The following is a 19,612-nucleotide window of genomic DNA, read 5'->3' on the forward strand; positions in this document are numbered from 1 at the left end:
AGAAGTCTTAGAAATAAACTCAGTTATATGCTTAAATATATAAAGAGGGGAAAAAGTGAAATTAAGAGTATTACTACATTAAGCATGAGTTTTTTTCCTTTTAGTAGTCTCAGTACTACTAGTAGTCTGCAGTAGTCTCAAAAGTTGTTGTTTTTTTTTTTTAATAAACACCTTGATTTTATCTCCTTCTTGCTACTTATCAAGTGTCACTTATCCTACCTTAGCAGCCTTGGTAGCCTTAATTTTCAGCAACATATCAACAAAAGCCACTCGCACTTTCTCTGAATTGTCATGAAGACTGTGTTTGACTGCTGGCAGGATCTGTTCCAGTAATGGATGACTTAGTTTGTTGTCCAAAATTATCGGTAGGCACTGCAAGAAAAAAAGATTATGCTAAAAAAAAAAAAAAAAATTAAAGAGTAGATTTGCAAAAAGATGTAGCTAAAAATTGTTGAGCTGGACCATGACACTTCTAAGGTTGAATTAAGCAGGGACAAACACTGTGCACGTGTATTTTTCCTGTAATATTCTTTAGTAAAACTTGCTACGGTTATTTCAAATTTCCAGTGAACAATGAACTCATTTCAGATGAAGCAGCTTCAGATCTACACTGAGGCCACGGTCTTGCCTTCTACCTGAGGGCGCAGTGTCGAGTACTTTTTGTGGTAGCAAACTCTGCTGATTTCAGATTAAAAATATGTCTTTTTTTGCCAAGTTATTTTTAAATCAGCACTTTCTGCTTATCCAGTATAGACCTCCATGCAGCTGTAGTGGAGCAAGTGAGGATTAACATGAAGATAGCTCCAAAGTAAGGCTATCTAACACAAAATTTTTAAGTGCAAATACTGCTTAGGGAGTTCATTTTTCTGTCCAAGCTATTAATTATTTACCAGATGCCAGAAAGATGTAGCTGAACTAATCCTAACAAACTGAACCATGCATGGGAGGCTGGCATTCCCAGAGAAACAGTATGTAATTATATTTATCCAAACCTCAGAAACACAAAGTGGGGTACAAAATCATAACATAATTATGCATGTCTAAGGATGGGTTAAAACCAGTGATATAGAAACATACTGGAATCTGCCTGCATACATTTTCAAGTCTAAGCATAACTTCTAATAGCTAAAATAACTAAATTATCAGGTCCAAACAATGTATATAAGACTAGAAATGCAAAGTGGTTGAGAGTCACAAAGCCAAACAGTCACTGTTTTAAAAGGCATTTGTTCATTCCAAATATGTGGCTTTTATAAAACGTGTGCAAAACCTGCATGTATTAGGAACTTTATTGTATAAATCATTTTGCAGAATAAGTAATTTTCTTGACTTAAAGTGGCCTATACTACAAACCTGTGCATCAAATAAAATATAAAAATGACAATCATGATTTTAAATTTAGAAAAAAAGATTTACTTTAAAAACAGAGCATCGAACATCAGCAGATGTTATATCACATGCCAGCTCTCCAGTTATTTTTTTTAAAAGATCAGCAAGAATTATTGGAGGAATCATCTCCCAGTATTTGGATGTTATCTGAGTAACTCCGAGTATCCCTGTAGAGCGGACAACTGGATGAGGATCTTCTAAGAGATTCTAAAACAGAAGAATAATAATGTGAGTATATGCATTATTGTGACTCTACTGCTGTTTGACATTAACCTATCATAAACAACTAGCATTCCATTACATTTTAATCATTATGCAAATTGTCATACTATGAAAGAAATGTAATATTAATATTCCCTCAAGGCATTTTATTATGAAGCAAACTAGGGAATTTAAATCAGAAGCAAAATTAAGACAAATATTGGCCAATTTTTTTTAATTGGACTTTTGAAATAGTTTTTTAAAAAATAGCTCACATTAAGTCTTGCATCTGTGACTTAATTAAGAATATTTGGACTTCTATTTACATATGAGTTTACACTGGCCACTGTTCCTAGGCAACAATATAAAAACTTTGAAATTCATTCAACTATCTGACGATTACATTTTTAAAAACCATACTCAGGATTTCCCAAACATTTTCTTAATGAAAACACTATGCCCATTCCTACCCATCTAGACTGGTGAAGAGTTTTTTATGTTCTTGTCTTCATTATACTTCATTTCAGAATTATTTAGTAATACAGTACTAAATTTCCATTGAATGCTTACATATTAAATGTAAAGCTCTCTTCACCAATACTAGGTTAAGTAAGGATCATTGCTTATGCATCCAGTCTTTCAAAAGCATCTTTTATTCACAGATTAATGAAAAACAATGCCAAAAATTTCCTTTTTGGAGTTGAAAATGCTGCGTGTCACCTGCTGTCAACATACTACAGAAATTTAAAATATTGGTTTATTGTTGTATTTTCTGCATCACAGGCCTCTATTTCCCTATGGATACTATCCTGAAATTTCATAAATTTTAATGGCATCAACAGCTTATTTTTGAGTTAGTTTTGATGAAAGTTTCATTTTAAACATTTTAGTTTCATTAAAACTTACAAAAAGTTCTTCAAACTGTTTCTGAATTTCATTGTCCATCTCTTCAGTGTTAAAACTGGGATCACGAAGAGGAAAAGCATCAACAAACAAAAATGCTGCATTTGATCGAACTTCTGAGTTTCTGGCCTGTTACAATGAAGGAAAAAAGTATTTTTTCAGTAAGTACAGACTTTTAATATCAAAAGACATATCCTGTCAAATACTGCTCTCCAAACACTTCTAGCAAGTTCGTATTTTTAATTAAGTAGATGGAAGAGATGAATTTTTAAATGTATGGAAGAAATTATAGTAACATGATTTTTTTTTTTTTACCTTACATTTCTGCCCATTCAGTAAAACCTCAGTTATTAGTACAGTCAGCTTTCAAGGCATATCAGGTTCAATGACCCTGAAGAGACACAGTCAGAGCCCTTGTGCTCTCTGTAATGCTGAATAAATTAAAAGCAGTTGGGATTTCTCTTGGTCACCTTAAAGCTCCTCTTCAGAATACAAGAATCTTGAATTCAAGCAGATTTAATTGAAAAGCTCAAGCCTATTTCTTCAAGAAAACAGTATTTAGAAACTAAGTGCCAGCAAGCCTGAGGAGTAACGCATCCAACATAAACATATTCAGTTCTGCATCTATGCACATAAGTAATAGGACCATGTCCTGAGCTCCAGGCAGCTCATCAAAAATCTAAGGCAACCCTCATAACCTTCAGACTCTTTACCATTTGAAATAGTTTTCAGTGTGTTACACTATACATTTTGCTGGTTGCAGAACCCCAAATGTAAAGAAAAATGAAAAAAGTGTATATTTAGACACTCAGTCAGTGAAAAATAATTGTCCCTGTGGACTCTTAAAGGATAGAAAAAAAGAGCAGGCAATGAAATGAAGAAAATATGAAATTCAAGGTATCTCAGGGAGAAACCTGAAATCTAACCATCAGACTGCATTTTACTTATCAAAGACAGCAGTACAATGGTAAGAGCCTGTGCTCACTTCTCTTGCAAGGAAGAAGGAAGCAAGAATTTTGTTCAGATTTTGGGTCCAGGATAAACAAACAAATGTGTGTGATATATATGTGACTATATATACAGTCTAATAAAACAAGAAAAGTAGGCTTAATTTTAACAGCAAGATAAGAGACAGTTCAGGGAACCTCCTGACTCTTCTAATCATCATATTTTCTTCTTCCCTTGTCATAAGAGACATTCAGATCAAAGGCAGGAAAAAGAGAAACGAGGATAACCATGTAATATTTAGAACTAGATAAACTAATGGCAAATAAAAACAGAAGAAACACAAAAGAAATTAGCAACAATTACTTCATTTACAATTTATTTTGTATTTCCCTTCTGGACCAATCCTCATATGGTGGGGCACATCTCTAGGTAGAACCAAAAAAGTCCAAATTCTTCGAGCCAATAAAATTAATAGCAATTCTAAATTTAATACTATGAAGTCAAATGAAGCCCATATATACATTCTTTAGTTAGAGACTTGTGTTTTACTTTATTTGTCATGGATAAGACAAACAGTCTAAAAGTGAAAAGTTTATAATTCTTAATTCAATCCTATAAAGCTGTAGAAAATCCTTTAACTTTGAGCTTGTCTGTATTGAAGAATTAATGCATAACAAGCTAATATGTGAATTCAGGGTGAAATAGCTCTTCTGCACTAATATTGCATGTGAAAATTAATTCAAGCATGTTTTTGTGCAATAACCTAGACCTTGTCTACCATGGCCATTCCAGAAAGTTAATTTTCATAAACTTTCTAAGTGCATTACACTGAATTCCATTAAGCTCACTTTAATTCTGAACTGAGTACCCACAATTTAAATTCCTGCCTTTAATTAATTGGAATTTATCCCAAATGTATTTGCATATTCAAGCTCGTAATAGAATAAATGTCTTCACAGAGGTAGAAGCTAGGACTTTAAATTCATATCCTATTTTATTCCACACTGGCTTTTCCATGCAAGAGGAGCCTGCAGTTATTTAAATGACTAATGTTTCTTTACCTTTATGCTTGTACTATTCTGAGGAAATTTCAGAAGCTTTTTAAACAATATCTTAATTTTTTTGTTCATTTAATTTTCAGAGCTTTCTTTTAAGTTTCATCTGGTCTTGCAGGTCCTGAAATTCACTTCCAATTATTTAAAAAACTGTTTTTCCCCAGTAAGTTAGTTTAAAAGTGTGGCATGATAAAAAAAAAACAAACAAAAACAACAACCAAACACACTACTTAAAGGAATCACTTCCTTCAACAGCTTGAATTCCTGGGGCAGTGGTTCTTGACTTTTTGAGCTTGATAAGAAATAGCTTAATAACTACTGATCTCACAGTAAATATCCATATTTTTATATTTATATAGCTTCTTATACTAATAACCAATCACTGCACAACTGTCTCTGCTATGTTTGCCTGAGACTTACTTTTCATAATAAAGACATGAAAAAAGAGGAAGAAGTTACATGAGGGTGTATATTATAAAAACTTAAAGTTGCATAAAGGCTTATAAAATATGTGTAGGTAAAAGCCACAAAGGAAGCTTGTGCAACCTAATTATTTGCAAAACAAGCAATTTAAGAAGAAACAGAGAACTATGCATTACAAATATGCATTCTCAGTTTAAAGATTTCAGAGATGAAATCAAGTGGTTTCAACACGAACAGTTATGGAATCCTTTGTATTCTTACAACTGAAGTATTTTTCCTTTCTGCAAGAAGGAGGGGTAAAGAGGTCCTTCTATGAGTTCCCTTTCTGCTTTGTAACCAGTGTTCTAGAACAAGATTTGTTCTTAGGGATTTGTACACTGGCTAAAATAGGAGCATCAAACTGGTTATCTGAAATTAAACTGACATTTCAAGCTTTGGAGCAGAATCCGTACCAGTAAGGACAATTATAAGCTTCCCTTCTTAGCTCTGTATCTTAAACTATTGGTGATTCTGAGTCACAGCAACAGTTATCTTAAAAATGCCAAATACTTCAGCATACTATATGAAAAAGAAAAATTAACTAGACAAAAGCTTTAACTAGTCACACAGCAAGACAGTGGCCTATCCACAAATAAATTGCCAAATTTTTACATTCAGTCACGTTTCCTTTCACCAATCACAAATAGGGTACTAAATTATTTGGAATTCAGAATCTTTCCTTGCACTGAATCATTATGTGTTTCATATAATTGCTCCATTCAATTTTTTTACAATCCTCCCTTTACCATTCTAAAATCTACGTTCACAACAGCTGGACTCTTTTGCTGTATTAAAACAAATTCTCCATGACCTATTTGATATGGCTGTTATCACCTAAGCTTAAAGTGCTTAACTACATATGTAGAAGCTGTTGAGATAAAAACGAAACAAAAAACCCGCCAAAACCAACAAAAAACCCCCAATCAACCAACCAACAAACCACCCCAAAAAACTTCCTGAAATTCAGATTTGTTCTAGCATTGGAACCATTAGTGATGTGAAAATTATGAATAGCAGCTGTTAAAAATTTGAACCACTTCTGGAATCAGGAATTTCTCCCACTGTCTTGCTGCAAATCAATAATTAACCTTTTTTCCTCAAGCCAAACCTTTCTGTTACATTTCTCCAAACAAATCTATGCAGATTTAATAAGGTTTGACAGAATGTTCTTCTGAAGTACCCTAAGCTTAAAACAACTTAAACAACAACTTTTAAAGTTGTTTTTAAATACTTTCAACTTCAAGAGTTTGTAAATACTTCTCTCATGGCTAGAGAAGATGCTCTATGACCAATCAGTAAATGAGACTTCCTTAAATGTTAAACAGCACTTAATTTGTCTGTAACGAATGGTATGTGTATGCTCTCACTGAAGGAATTTCATAACCTCAGACAAAATAAAAGCTGTTCACAAAGAAGGAAGCTTCGCTCATCTTAATCGTAGAGTATAACTGAGTAGGTAAACTGCAGTAGGTACCCTTTAGTTTGTGCATGCAATCCACAGGAAGACACACACTTACCTTAAAAGTACTAGAAGTCAGAAATTTCATTCTGAATGCTTGATTAAAAGCATATCCATATCACCAATGTCTGTACATACAATCAAACCAGAATAAAAGGTTTTCTAAAATAATACTCAAATTAATTGAGCTGTATTCTAAGGCTGGTAATTAATCAGAAGGTGAGACTAAATCATCCTCTGAACGTTTCTGGCTTTGATCAATAAAGCACTGATCATTCCATAAAGAACTTGGAAAACAGAATACAAGATTACACAAAATTCCCAAATTGAGAAGAAGATGAGAAGACCAAAGTTAGCGTTAGTCCCACTGTCTACTGCAATCCTGGAAAGCACTCTGTGTACCTGTAAACAAAACTGAATTATAGAAGTAAATTTTATTAACAAATTAGAATACTGTTGTGTAAACTATGCCTAATTACAAGTTACAAAGTTACTCTGCTACAGCTGATATGCTAAACACACTGATTTTTTTTCTATGGCCATTTTATTTCAAAAGCAAATATTAAAATCAGAATATGTGGGAGGGATCCAAAATTTAGTAGTTGGAGAAAGATAGTCCTATATTCTGAAAAGGATAATTACCTTCAGTGCTCTCCAAAGGATAGGTTGATACAATCTATAAAGCATTTCTTCAATTCCTTGACGAACTTTACTTTGTTTATGAAGATAACTCAGCATCTGAGAAAAACAAACAAACCAACCCCCAAAACCATTTTTAACAGTACTTTCTACATTCAAGAAGTGTGCAGGAGTTGTCTCATTTCATCATTTATATAAGACCAAAGAGTTTTCCATACTATGGAAAATTATAAAACTAGACATATTAATTGACCCTATATTTTATTAAAAATTCTCAAAAACCATAAAAAAAAGAAATAGATCTAATAAATATCATGTTTTATAACTGTATAGATTCAATAAGTCTATATAAAGATCTACAACTGAGAAATAAAATCATGGTTAGAGAGTCAGTTTCACAGCAACCACTTTTTGTTAGAGTAAAAAACTCGATTTTTAAAGTAACTAGAAGAAATACTTTGAAACCATGTAATTATCAACTACAGATAAATAACCCATTTCTCTGTTAAGAACAAAGGAACATTATTCGATAACTGGAGTTATCCAAATACAAATCTACAAACGTAATACATTTTGTATGCATTGATGAAAAGCAAGTATCAGCACTCCTTTTGACTCAGAACTGTGCTTTGTTAGCTAAAGCCCCTTTTATTTTTTTATCTGAATTACGCAGACAAAACAGGAAAGTAGAAGACCAGAGCAGATACGAGAAAGGACATCATGTAACTCAATAGGAAGTCATTCCTCCACCCAAAACACTGGACAGTTTGAAAAGAAGTTGACCCTCTAGTGGCAACTTTGAATACTTCAGGTATTCACAGCCACAGCTAGACAGGGAAGCCTGTGAATAGCATCTACAGAAACAATGCTACAGTGGAAGTATCCCTTTCTCTGGTTTTGAAAAATACCAAAGTAAAGACATGATATAATTTATAAGAGACTACGTAGCTCTTAATTCTACATGAGAACGATGGATCTAACCCAGGATTAATGGCAAATCAGTACTGTTTTGTAATAGATTTCATTAGAACAGTGAGTATCAGATATTTGCAAAATGGACATAGGTTTTATAATCAGAACTTTGAATTCAGAAGGGAGAGTTGTACGTGTTGCTTTCCCCTCCCCCCAACTCTTTAAATAAAATAGCCCAGACTTCGCTCAAGTGAATGACTGTGGTTGGTTACTCTCCTAATTGCTACAGGAACTTCTGGATTCTAAAGGACCATTTTAAATCAAATTCTTGCATACTGAAAAAGAACGCATCACTCAAATTTATTCTGAGACCCACTCCCCTCGCAACTCAAAGACAGATTTATTTACATCACTGTCCTCTTTCGAGATCATAAGCTTCTGAGTCTGAAAAACATGAAATGCCCTGTCAAAAGCCTACTCCATCAGTCAGGAATCAGAGGACAAGAGAATCCACTATAGATATGAGAATCTATTTACATTTGATTAAAAACAAAACAAAACCCAAAAACCCAACCCAAAACAAACAAAACCCCAAATATAGGATTGTATACTGGTATAATCAAGCTATATATTGTACATACGATACACTCCAGCATCTATATATTTGGGGGAAAGCATGGGAGGTGAAGGGGCATAGATCAAATACAAATGCCTTGTCTTAAAAAGCTTCATGCAATTCTCATTCTGCTTCAAATGTTTTGCTCATGAATAAAAGCCACAGATAGACAACTAGAATCTGTAACTGAATCAAGGCTTGTCCCTATAAACACATATACAAAACCCCCATGTATAACAAAAAGAAAAAACAAGTTTGGTTCCAGACCCATCTACTAAATTTGCCTCAAGGAGCTTATGACTTTTCATCCCTGTGATCAGCTATGGAAAGGTCAATTCTCTAGGCAAAGAAAAACTTAAAACAACAGACAGCAAAAACTATTTCTGGGACTCTGGAAAATCCCCTTGTATTTCTACTTTTGAGCACCAAAGACAAATCTGGTGCAAAACTATAAGCAGGTTCCTCCTAAAATTTGTTCTAATATTCTCAGAATATGCTATTTTTTAAGTAAGTATTTGTGGTGGCTTGGCCCCAGTCACGAGCTAAGCACCACACAGCCACTCACTCACTTCCCTGCCAGTGGGGCAGGGGAGAGAATTGGAAGAGAAAAGCAAGAAAACTCATGGGTCGAGATAAAGATAGTGTAATAAGTGAAGGAAAGAGGACAAAAAACCCCAAAACAGTGATGCAAATGCTATCACTCACCACCTCCCACAAGCAGACCAATGCCCAGCCAGTCTCCAAGCAATGTCTATCTCCCCAAAATCCACTTTCCCTCAGTTTTTATTGCTGAGCATGATGTTATACAGCACATAACATCCCTTTGGTCAGTTTGGGTCAGCTGTCTCGGCTGTACCCCCTCCCGATTTCTTGCTATCCCCAGCCTACTCATGAGGGAAAAAGAGTGGGGAAGAGAAAGCCTTGATACCATGCAAGTACTCCTCAGCAACAGCCAAAACATTGGTGTGTTATCAACACTGTTTTAGTCAACAAATCCAAAACACGGCACCATATGGGCTGCTATGAAGAAAAGTAATTCCATTCCAGCCAGACCTAGTATAGTATTTTAGTATGAAATGGAAATTTTCCACTTTATAGTAACTGCTCTGATTTTGATGCTACTGTTCATGTCATGCTTTACAGGAACTTACCTCTCTAACTTTAGAATGAACAGAAGAACTTTTGGGAAGATGAATTCCATGATGCATGAAATCCTGAATGCAGTTATGTTCAAGTATCTACAGTAAAAACACATACATGCTACTGTTAACACACAATAAAACAATAATAAGTACTGTGCAAGAACTTATACTTTTCTCTAAAACAAACAACTGAAAATAGTCTTTGATATTATTTCTTACTTGGCTTCTGCTAGGCCCAAATTTTTCCATGCTAGGGGCCTCTGTCTGCTTAAACTGATTTTCAAAATTTCAGAATATACAATTAATCCGATTCACAGAACCAAGTTTGAAATTCAAAAGCACCTCCACATGGTAAATAAGAACTATTTGGTATGTGAAATTTGGCTGTAGCACTGTTGTGTTGCTGTAATTATGCTTTTGATCATCTCCATGGAAATCCACAAAAACTAAAAACTAGATAAATATTTAAACTATCAAATATATAGACTTGCACATACTGCATAAAAGCTTCAATAACTCAGATAACTAGTGTATTTACAAAAAATATTGTGTATATGCATAGGTGTGTGAAGCAATATTTCAGCAGCAGAATTAAAGGTGTTTAAATGCAACCAAGCTGATCACAACGGGCAAACATTCAAAGCATGACATGCTCTTATTCCTTGACAATGCTGAAGAGGCCCTTTCCTTAGGGAAATAATTCCTTAAGGCTTGCTTAGGAACCTTTCTGAAGTTGAAAAGTCATATATCTTCTCCATCTTGAAATTCAAAACTATCCAAATGAAATTTCAAGCATAGTATTACCTCTAAGAATTCTCCTGACACCTTCTTCCAGGCCCTGAAGTAAACTTCTGAAATGTATTCCATCAAGGATCTGTATTAACATATGGGAAACACTTTCAAGCAAGCATCCTAACCATATCTATGTACAATTCATAAAGGTAACAACATGAAGTTTTTGATAAGTACCAATATTATTCCTAATTCTGTTCATCAACATTATTTTTAGAAGAAGCAAATATCTTGAAAGTCTGCACCGATAATTACAGAAAACCAAAGTTAATTGTTAATTAATGAACCCAAGCACTATTAAAAAACACAGGAAATATCTCTTATGGTGGGAAAGTCCAAACATTAGCACAGATATTTTATCATTTGTCTCACAACTAATGCCTTAAATTTTTTATAAAGACGTACAGGTATCCGTTATTCTAATTGAAAGCGTTAGAAAGCCTCTGATTTTAATATGAAGAATTACTTCTGTAATATTTCACTAAATAATCAAAGGAAAAAAAAATCCATGCTTTTCATCCATCAGTCAAGTTCTCAGGCTATGATCCTGCAAGTCACTTCTTATTAGGATACCTCTATATAGAATCTTACCAAATTAAATTAGAGGTTGCTCATAGAAAAAAAATAAAAACACCTTAGAGAAGCAGAAATGGACCTGCAATTCTCACATAAACGCTGCAAGTAATGCAGCACAGTTTATCATAGAATCATAGAATGCTTTGGATTGGAAGGGACCTTTACAGGTCATCTAGTCCAACCCCCCCTGCAAGAGCAGGGACATCTTCAACTAGACCAGGTTGCTCAGAGCCCCATCCCACCTGACCTTGAATGTTTCCAGGGATGGGGCCTCCACTACCTCCCTGGGCAACCTGTGCCAGTGCCTCACCCTCATTGTAAAAAATTTCTTTCTTAAACCCAGTCTAAATCTGCCCTCCCTTAGTTTAAAACCATTGCTCCTTATCCTGTCACAACAGGCCTTGCTAAAAAGTCTGTCCCCATCTTTCCTATAGGCCCCCTTTAAGTACTGGAAGGCTGCTATAAGGTCTCCCCCCAGCCTTCTCTTCCCCAGGCTGAACAACCCCAACTCTCTTAGCCTGTCCTCGTAGGAGAGGTGCTCCAGCCCTCGGATCATTTTCGTGGCTCTCTTCTGGACCCGCTCCAACAGCTCCATGTCCACAAGGACATGTGCTGAGGGCTCCAGAGCTGGATGCAGTACTCCATGTGAGGTGTCACCAGAGCAGAGTAGAGGGGCAGAATAACCTCCCTCGACCTGCTGGCCATGCTTCTTTTGATGCAGCCCAGGATATGGTTGGCCTTCTGGGCTGCAAGCGTACATTGTCGGCTCACGTCCAGCTTTTTGTCCATCAGTACCCCCCTTTTCCGCAGGGCTGTTCTAGATCACATCATCCCCCAGCCTGTATTGAAACCGAGGACTGCCCAGACCCAGGTGTAGGACCCTGCACTTGGCCTTGTTGAACCTCATGAGGTTCACACAGGCTCACTTCTCCAGCTTGTCCAGGTCCCTCTGGATGACATCCTGTCCTTCTGGCGCGTCAACTTCACCACTCAGCTTGGTGTTGTCTGCAAACTTGCTGAGGGTGCACTCGATCTCACTGTCAATGTCATTGATGAAAATATTGAACAGCACTGGTCCCAGTACGGACCCCTCAGGGACACCACTCGTCACCGATCTCCATCTGGACATTGAGCTGTTGACCGCTACCCTCTGGATGCGACCATCCAACCAATTCCTTATCCACTGAACAGTCCACCCATCAAATCCGTATATCTCCAATTTAGAGAGAAGGATGTTGTGGGGGACCGTGTCAAAGGCTTTACAGAAGTCCAGATAGATGACATCCATTGCTTTTCCATTGTCCACTGATGTGGTAACTCCCTCATAGAAGCCACTAGGTTGGTCAGGCAGGACTTGCCCTTGGTGAAGCTATGCTGGCTGTCTCGAATCACCTGCCTTTATATGAAAGTCATTTGCTTTAGCTAATGCTAAATAAGCATTTTACTACACCTATAATTGTATACATAAGCACGTGCAGAGCCACTATTAAATGAAGTTGCTGAAACAATATGGTAGTTATATTCAGCAGATTTGAAGGTGTCTGAATTCTGATATATTTTCTCAATATACTAGGTATTTTAGAGTGTGAGACAAACAAGATTTTAGCCAAGCTCTTAATGATCATTAAGAACTCTAACTGTGATGCATACCTTGGAAAAAATTGTAATTGGTTTTTAACAGTTCCATGTATCATTTTAATGAAGTTTACATTCCAGCTGAACAAAAAGCTCAAGAATCTTCTTCCCTATTGGGAGAGGAAAAGAGGAAAAAAAAAGGGAAGTCAAACCCCAGAGGAATACCCAATTTAAGAGCCACCTCAAAAATTAGTAAATACAGAGCTTAAATATCAAAAGAAATGACACCTTTAATTTTAAAAAGCATAGATGAGATTGTTTCAGGAAAAAAAAAAGTAAGATTCTTCATTTTTAAACAGAATTCAAGCATTACTGTTATTTATACTGAAGAGAAAACGCAAAACAAATGAACATGTGGATTACGTATCTGCCGGCATTTTTTTCAATGTCCATTCTGTTTGGTGTGCCTTCAAGTACTGTTCCAAAATGATAAGGGACTGTGCAAATCAGGACCCTCATCAAGGCCACATCCTCAGAGCTCTGTCAAGTGCAATGTCATTCCAGGATGACACTCTAATGACGGTGAAGGTACAAATAAAATAGCATGACAACTCTGTCAGCATTGGATATGGAAACATTTTTGAACAAAGACACAGAGAACAGCTGGGCCACGGAGCAAAATAAATGTTCTGATTAGCAAGGACAATTCCTTTTCTATTACCTCATGAAAGGTAATATTGCAAACCTCCTGGAACTACTTTAATTCACAAAACCAGAAAAAAACCTATTCAGTTTTTTTCCTGAATTATTTTCTTCCGTGTTAGCAAGTAAGAAATGGTGATGAGAAATCTGATGAGCCACAGAAATTGTGCAAGAAAAAGCAGTGGAAGGCTGTGGATGGAGGAAATAAGCCCTTGCTCTTCCAGAATCAGCAAGATCTGCCTGTGGAATTAGAGCCTTACACAGTATCTGTACAGACAGCCTCACTCTGGCTCATCTTACAGATGAAGTGAAAGCATTCAGCTTCTGAGACTTTGAAAAGTTTGATCATACATAAGGGTGAGTCAGCCAGTTGTAAGGGTCCTTTGTATGTGTCAGCTTTCTAGCCAAAAATAAATCAGGAAAATTAATAAGGAAGTGCAATAATAAAGAGTACATTGGCAGAAGTTCAAAAGGTGCACTGAACAATTAGCAGAGGTTCACAGGCACTTCCATCGAGCACTGGACCAACAGTTATGTTCAGACCTATGACAAAATAGAGAAAATAATGCCAGACACGCTTTGAGCTGGAATATCAGAGTAGGGGTAGAGAGAAGGAAACATATAGGCAGAAACTGCCCTTTAGTGGAACTGATAGCTTAAATGCCTTCAGGTCAAGAAGTAATTCAGAAGTAAATCATAAAAATCAAGACCTAAAGGCTAAACACAATGTCAAGATCCTTGTCTACAGGTCTGATGGAATCCTTCCTGTTGTCATAGAGAGCTGCTTCTACCGAGAAAGAAAACAATTGAATTAAAAAAAGGTCACTTATCTCCAACTTTGGTGGTATAATACATATATTGGAGTCCCAGTGGTGCACTCTTCCATCAACATCCCTGACAAACCAAAAGGTCAAGGGAGTCTTGACCTACAGCTTCTGCCTCAACAAGGCAAAGATGAGGCCAAACTCAAACTCATCTCATCTCATCTTCTACAATCCCGGCAGTGAGACAGATGAAGAACAGTCACAGAGTAGCTTTCAGCAGTTCAATCAATTCTTTTTTGCCTTACATTTCAACAGATTGACCCTGATCCTGAAAATGATAGTAAGTGCCTCTAATTTAATCTGCTGCTTGTGATCGATGGATCTGAAATGATTACTGTTATCAACATTCTCAGTATCGTGAGAAGTAAACTGGTAATAGGTGAATAAGATTGCAAACTCATCATCTTCGGGGTTAACGCATTAACAGAATGTTGAGCATCTTGTACTGCTGTGCTTGTGGACATAGTACATGTGACTTTGTCAGTTGTATACACACACAGAAGGTTAGCAGGGAAGGAGAGAGTAGAACAGGTCTACCTATAAAACACAATAATATATGTTCTGCAGGGCTCTCCAGCTGTTTGATTGGAAACCCCACCTGAACAAGAATTTTTTCATAAATCGCAGGGAGATATAAATTCAGAGGATCATTCCACTAATGCAGCCTGAAAATAAACTTCTGAGAAATATTACTCTGTGTTGAATAGTACAGTCTGGGACAGCAGAAAACCTGAACGCACTGATCTTGCAGGGAGGCATATATGTGCAATTCCATATCAGTTTGATCTAGAACCAGGACACCACATTCCTGACCCTCCCCTACACTTCATCCTTGCATATGATCAATCCAGGCAGTTAATCTGGCTGAAAAATAATCTTACTAGGAAAAAAACTGATCTGCTACCTCCTTGAATCAACCCATGACATAGCTGCTTGAGCATTCATACTCCAAAGAGGAAAATAGGAATGCTAGCCCATGGCAACACAGGATCATTGTAACCTGGAGTTACATCAGCTTAAGCGGCTATGGAGCTACACTCCGGGACGTACTCTAAAAAGTATCAGGTATACTTTTCTTAGGAACTGTAGAACAAGCCTGCAGGCAATAAAGGGAATATTAGCCCTGATATATAGTTCAGTTTCGTCTCAAGGCAATTCATACATCATGTTGATATTTGGTATGACTATCAGCATTTTAGACACAGAATGTAAGAAGAAGGTCCAGCAGAGATAGTGGGGGCTTGTTGGATATGTTGCTACAGGAAACCTACCATTAGCAAAATGAGCCAGGCAGGGAAACTAGAGAACACACATGGGGTGGGTTGTTACTAAAACTAAACTCTGTCAGGATGCAAAATCCCAAAAACAGAAGGACTTGCAACAGAAGCACAACAGTTTTACAGCAACAGGAAAGTGGTTTCAATACTGTGAATTTCAAGACACTTAATCTCCTGCCTGAAGAGCTAGAAAAATCCCAGACAGTTATTCTGCATCTGTACTGGAAGTTCACATACTGAAGTTGTGTTTCAGCTCACAAATTGAGACATCTTAATTTGGATGTTTAAGTCCCTAGAATGTTAATTGCCTGGAGAGTGATTCAGGTGATCAGCTGTTTAGTAACTGCTTTATGAAGCTGAATTGTTCTGTTGACTCCTTTCACTAGGGGCAGTATGCCACTACCCAAGCATAGAGCAATTTTAAACACTCAGATGGTTTTCCAGAAGTCAGAGATCTATGACAGATCCTGTGTTTTAGGTGCCAGCCCCATGTAGATGTCTGAAGCAACGTCGGCCATTTAACGTAGCAGGGGTCATTCACTTATACTTAAGCAATTAAATGCTTCCCAGGACCTGTACATATTAGGCTCCTGTGTAGATGTCTAAAGTGGTTTCAGACACCTAATTTAACTGAACACTATCTTGGGGTCTTTCCAGAATGGGTTGTGGTTCCCCTCTTATTTTGAATTAGTTTCCTCAAGGATGTAAAGTGACTTATGCATTGGGTTTACATGGCAAGGTTTTGGTAGCAGAGGGGGCTACAGGGGTGGCTTCTGTGAGAAGGTGCTAGAAACTTCCCCTATGTCCGACAGAGCCAGTGCCAGCCGGCTCCAAGATGGACCCACCGTGGCCAAGGGCGAGCCCATCAGCGACAGCAGTAGCACCTCTAGGATAACATATTTAAGAAGGGGGGAGGGGGGGTGGAACTGGGCAATTGCAGCCAGAGAGAGGAGTGAGAATATGTGAGAGAAACAACTCTGCAGCCATCCAGGTCAGCGAAGAAGGAGGGGGAGGCGGTGCTCCAGGCGCCAGAGCAGAGATTCCACTGCAGCCTGTGGTGAAGACCATGATGAGGCAGATCATCCACCATAAGAGGTGGATGTGCCCCAAAGGAAGCTGTGACCCCCTGGAGAGCCCACGCTAGAGCAGGTCTTCTGGCAGGACGTGTGGCTGCACAGGGGATCCATGCTGGAGCAGTCTGTTCCTGAAGGACTGCACCCCATGGAAAGGATCCATGCTGGAGCAGTTCATGAAGAACTGCAGCCTGTGGGAAAGACCCATGCTGGAGAAGTTCGTGAAGGACTGTCTCCCATGGGTGGGATCCCACATTGAAGCAGGGGAAGAGCATGAGGAAGAAGGAGCGGCAGAGACAACGTGTAATGAACTGACCACAACTCCCATTCCCCATCCTCCTGGGCCACGTTGGGGGAGGAGGTAAAGAAGTCCAGAGTGAAGTTGAGCCCGGGCTGAAGGGAGGGGTGGAGGGAACATGCTTTAAGATTGTTCTTATTTCTCATTATTGTACTCCATTGTTAATTGGCAATAAACTAAACTAATTTCCCCAAGCTGAGTCTGTTTTGCCCGTGACAGTAATCGCTGAGTGATCTTGGTTTGTACAGCTTAGAGAAGAGAAGGCTGAGGGGTGACCTCGCACAGTCTACAACTTCCTCAAGGGGAGGCAGCAGAGGGGGAGGTGCTGATCTCCTCACTCTGGTGACCACCAATAGAACATGAGGAAATGGAATAATTGGACATTAGGAAAAGGTTCTTCACTGAGAGGGTGGTTGGTCACTGGAACAGGCTCCCCAGGGAAGAGGTCATGGCCCTAACCCTGTCAGAGTTCAAGGAGCATCCAGATGATGCTCTTAGTCATATGGTTTAGTTCTAGGTAGTCCTGCTGGAGTTGGACTTGATGATCCCTATGGGTCCCTTCCAACGCAAGATATTTTATTATGTCCCTATCCTTATCTCAACCCATATTCTCTCTCCTGTCCAGTTGAGGAGGGGGAGTGATAGAACAGCTTGGTGGGCACCTGGTGGCTAGCCAAGGTGAACCCACAACAACTTGCCAGGTAAACAGAGGCATAACAGAGTTCACTTCCTACCAAAATAGATTCCCATTAGACAAATCACTGAAGAAATTGAAAGGGTGAACTAAGTGATAGCTGAATACTGCACTGACTGAAAAAGCCTTGTTGGATGACACAAAAAGCTTCCCTAACTGTAGCAATACACTAATATAGCACTAAGGTTAGCAAGACATTTTCCAAATGGAAGGACAGAAAAAACCCTATGACTTAGAATAACAGAACACTCAAGTTGGAAGGGACCCATAAGGATCATCAGCACCTCCACCTCTGCTACCTGCCTTGAGGAAGTTGTAGACTGCAATAAGGTCACTCCTCACGCTTCTCTTCTCCAAGTTGAACAAACCAAGTGACCTCAGCCACTCCTCATAAGTCTTTTACCATCTTGGTCACCCTCCTCTGGATACACTTATAGTTTGATGTCCTTCTTATATTGAGGTGCCCAAAACTGCACACAGTACTCAAGCTGGGGCCATACCAGTGCAGCGTAGAGTAGGATAATCATCTCCCTTGACTAGCTAGCTATGGTGTGCTTGATGCACCCCAGGACATGGTTGGCCCTTTTGGCTGCCAGGGCACACTATTGACTCATATTCAACTTGCCATCAACCCAAACCCCCAGATCTCTTTCTGCAGGGCTGCTCTCCAGCCTCTCGTCCCCCAGTTTGTATGTATAAGCAGGATTGCCCCGTCCCAGGTGCAGAATCCAGCACTTGCTCTTGTTAAATTTCACATGGTTGGCGATTGCCCAGCTTTCTAGTCCATCCAAATCTCTCTGTAAGGTCTCTCTACCCTCAAGGGAGTCCACAGCTCCTCCTGGTTTAGTATCATCAGCAAACTTACTTAATGTACATTTGATTCCTGCATCCAGGTCATTTATAAAAACATTAAAGAGCACTGGCCCTAAAATTGAGCCCTGGTGAACCCCCTGGTGACTGGCTGCCAGCCTGATATAACCCCATTTACTATAACCCTTTGAGCCCGACCCATCAGCCAATTGCTCACCCAACGATTATGGACTTGTCTAGCTGTGTGCTGGACATTTTGTCCAGAAGGGCATTGTGAGAGATAGTATCAAAAGCTTTGCTAAAACAACAACAGCAAAAAACAAAAAAAACCCCATATGTACTGGCTTTCCTTGGTTAACTAGATGGGTGACCTTGTCATAAAAGGAAATTAAGTTAGGTAAGCAGGACTTTCCCCTCTAATGTGGGATACTGGACTTCTCCGTACTTGTTGGTGCCAAACACAGAGGTCACTGTGAATGAGTGGGGAGTAGCGGGGCTAGCCTTGAGCAGCATGCTCATCTTGCACCGATAAGCACCGGATAGCAACACACTTATCTTGCATGACGATTTACAGTCTAACACTCTGAGTGTTAAATCAACTGAGCTAATTCACCGAGTGACGTCTGGGGTGAAGCGAAGGTCTCACAGCCCGATGTTGCTTCAGTAAAGTTGTTTCTGAACCTCGTGACTCAACGGGAGGGTCCCCCCTCCCCCCCCCCCCCCAGCCACGCCTCAGACTCCTATTTGTAACGCAACACCCTTGTGAACCTGGGCTGACTATGACCAATGACTACATTGTCTCTCAAGTGTTTTTCAGTAACTCCCAGGATAACCTCCATAATTTTACCAGGCACTGAGTGAGACTGACAGGCCTGTAAGTACCAGGGTCTTCCTTCTTACCCTTCTTGAAAATTGGAATGACAATGCAGTAGCATTTTCAGAAGTTCACACATGCATTCTTCTGCAAATATTTGAGCATTAGGTCAGAGCATGAAGCCCAACTGGCAACAAGTCAGTAGTGGTGTATCCCAGAGGTAAATACTGGAGCCAACACTGTTTAACATCTTCATTAATGACCTAGATGATGAGTCAAGAGTACATGCAATTTTGCAGCCACATCAGGAGTTGTTGATACACCTGATTGCGTGTGCTGCTGTTGAGAGGCACCTTGGCAAGCTGCAGAAACGTGCCAAAAGGAATCTCATGAAGTTCAAAGGGAAATGCAAAGTCCTGCACCTGGAAAAAAATAACCCTATGCTTTAGGA

The 19,612-nt window shown here is 38.6% G+C and overlaps 1 protein-coding gene across 3 annotated transcripts in view; it reads right to left on the reverse strand.

The window, feature by feature from the left end:
• Positions 1-19,612, reverse strand: part of NCAPG2 (non-SMC condensin II complex subunit G2) — a 55,385-nt gene that overhangs the window by 25,210 nt on the left and 10,563 nt on the right. For all 3 annotated transcript variants that reach the window (XM_075492396.1, XM_075492395.1, XM_075492397.1), the window contains 7 exons: positions 12,745-12,839; positions 10,531-10,600; positions 9,736-9,822; positions 7,060-7,155; positions 2,497-2,622; positions 1,417-1,596; positions 220-372 (listed from right to left, as the gene is read on the reverse strand). In XM_075492396.1, the coding sequence (XP_075348511.1) occupies positions 220-372; positions 1,417-1,596; positions 2,497-2,622; positions 7,060-7,155; positions 9,736-9,822; positions 10,531-10,600; positions 12,745-12,839 (807 nt within the window). The remainder of the gene's footprint in view (positions 1-219; positions 373-1,416; positions 1,597-2,496; positions 2,623-7,059; positions 7,156-9,735; positions 9,823-10,530; positions 10,601-12,744; positions 12,840-19,612) is intronic.

Source organism: Mycteria americana, chromosome 2 (assembly GCF_035582795.1).
Source record: "Mycteria americana isolate JAX WOST 10 ecotype Jacksonville Zoo and Gardens chromosome 2, USCA_MyAme_1.0, whole genome shotgun sequence".
Classification (NCBI taxonomy): domain Eukaryota; kingdom Metazoa; phylum Chordata; class Aves; order Ciconiiformes; family Ciconiidae; genus Mycteria; species Mycteria americana.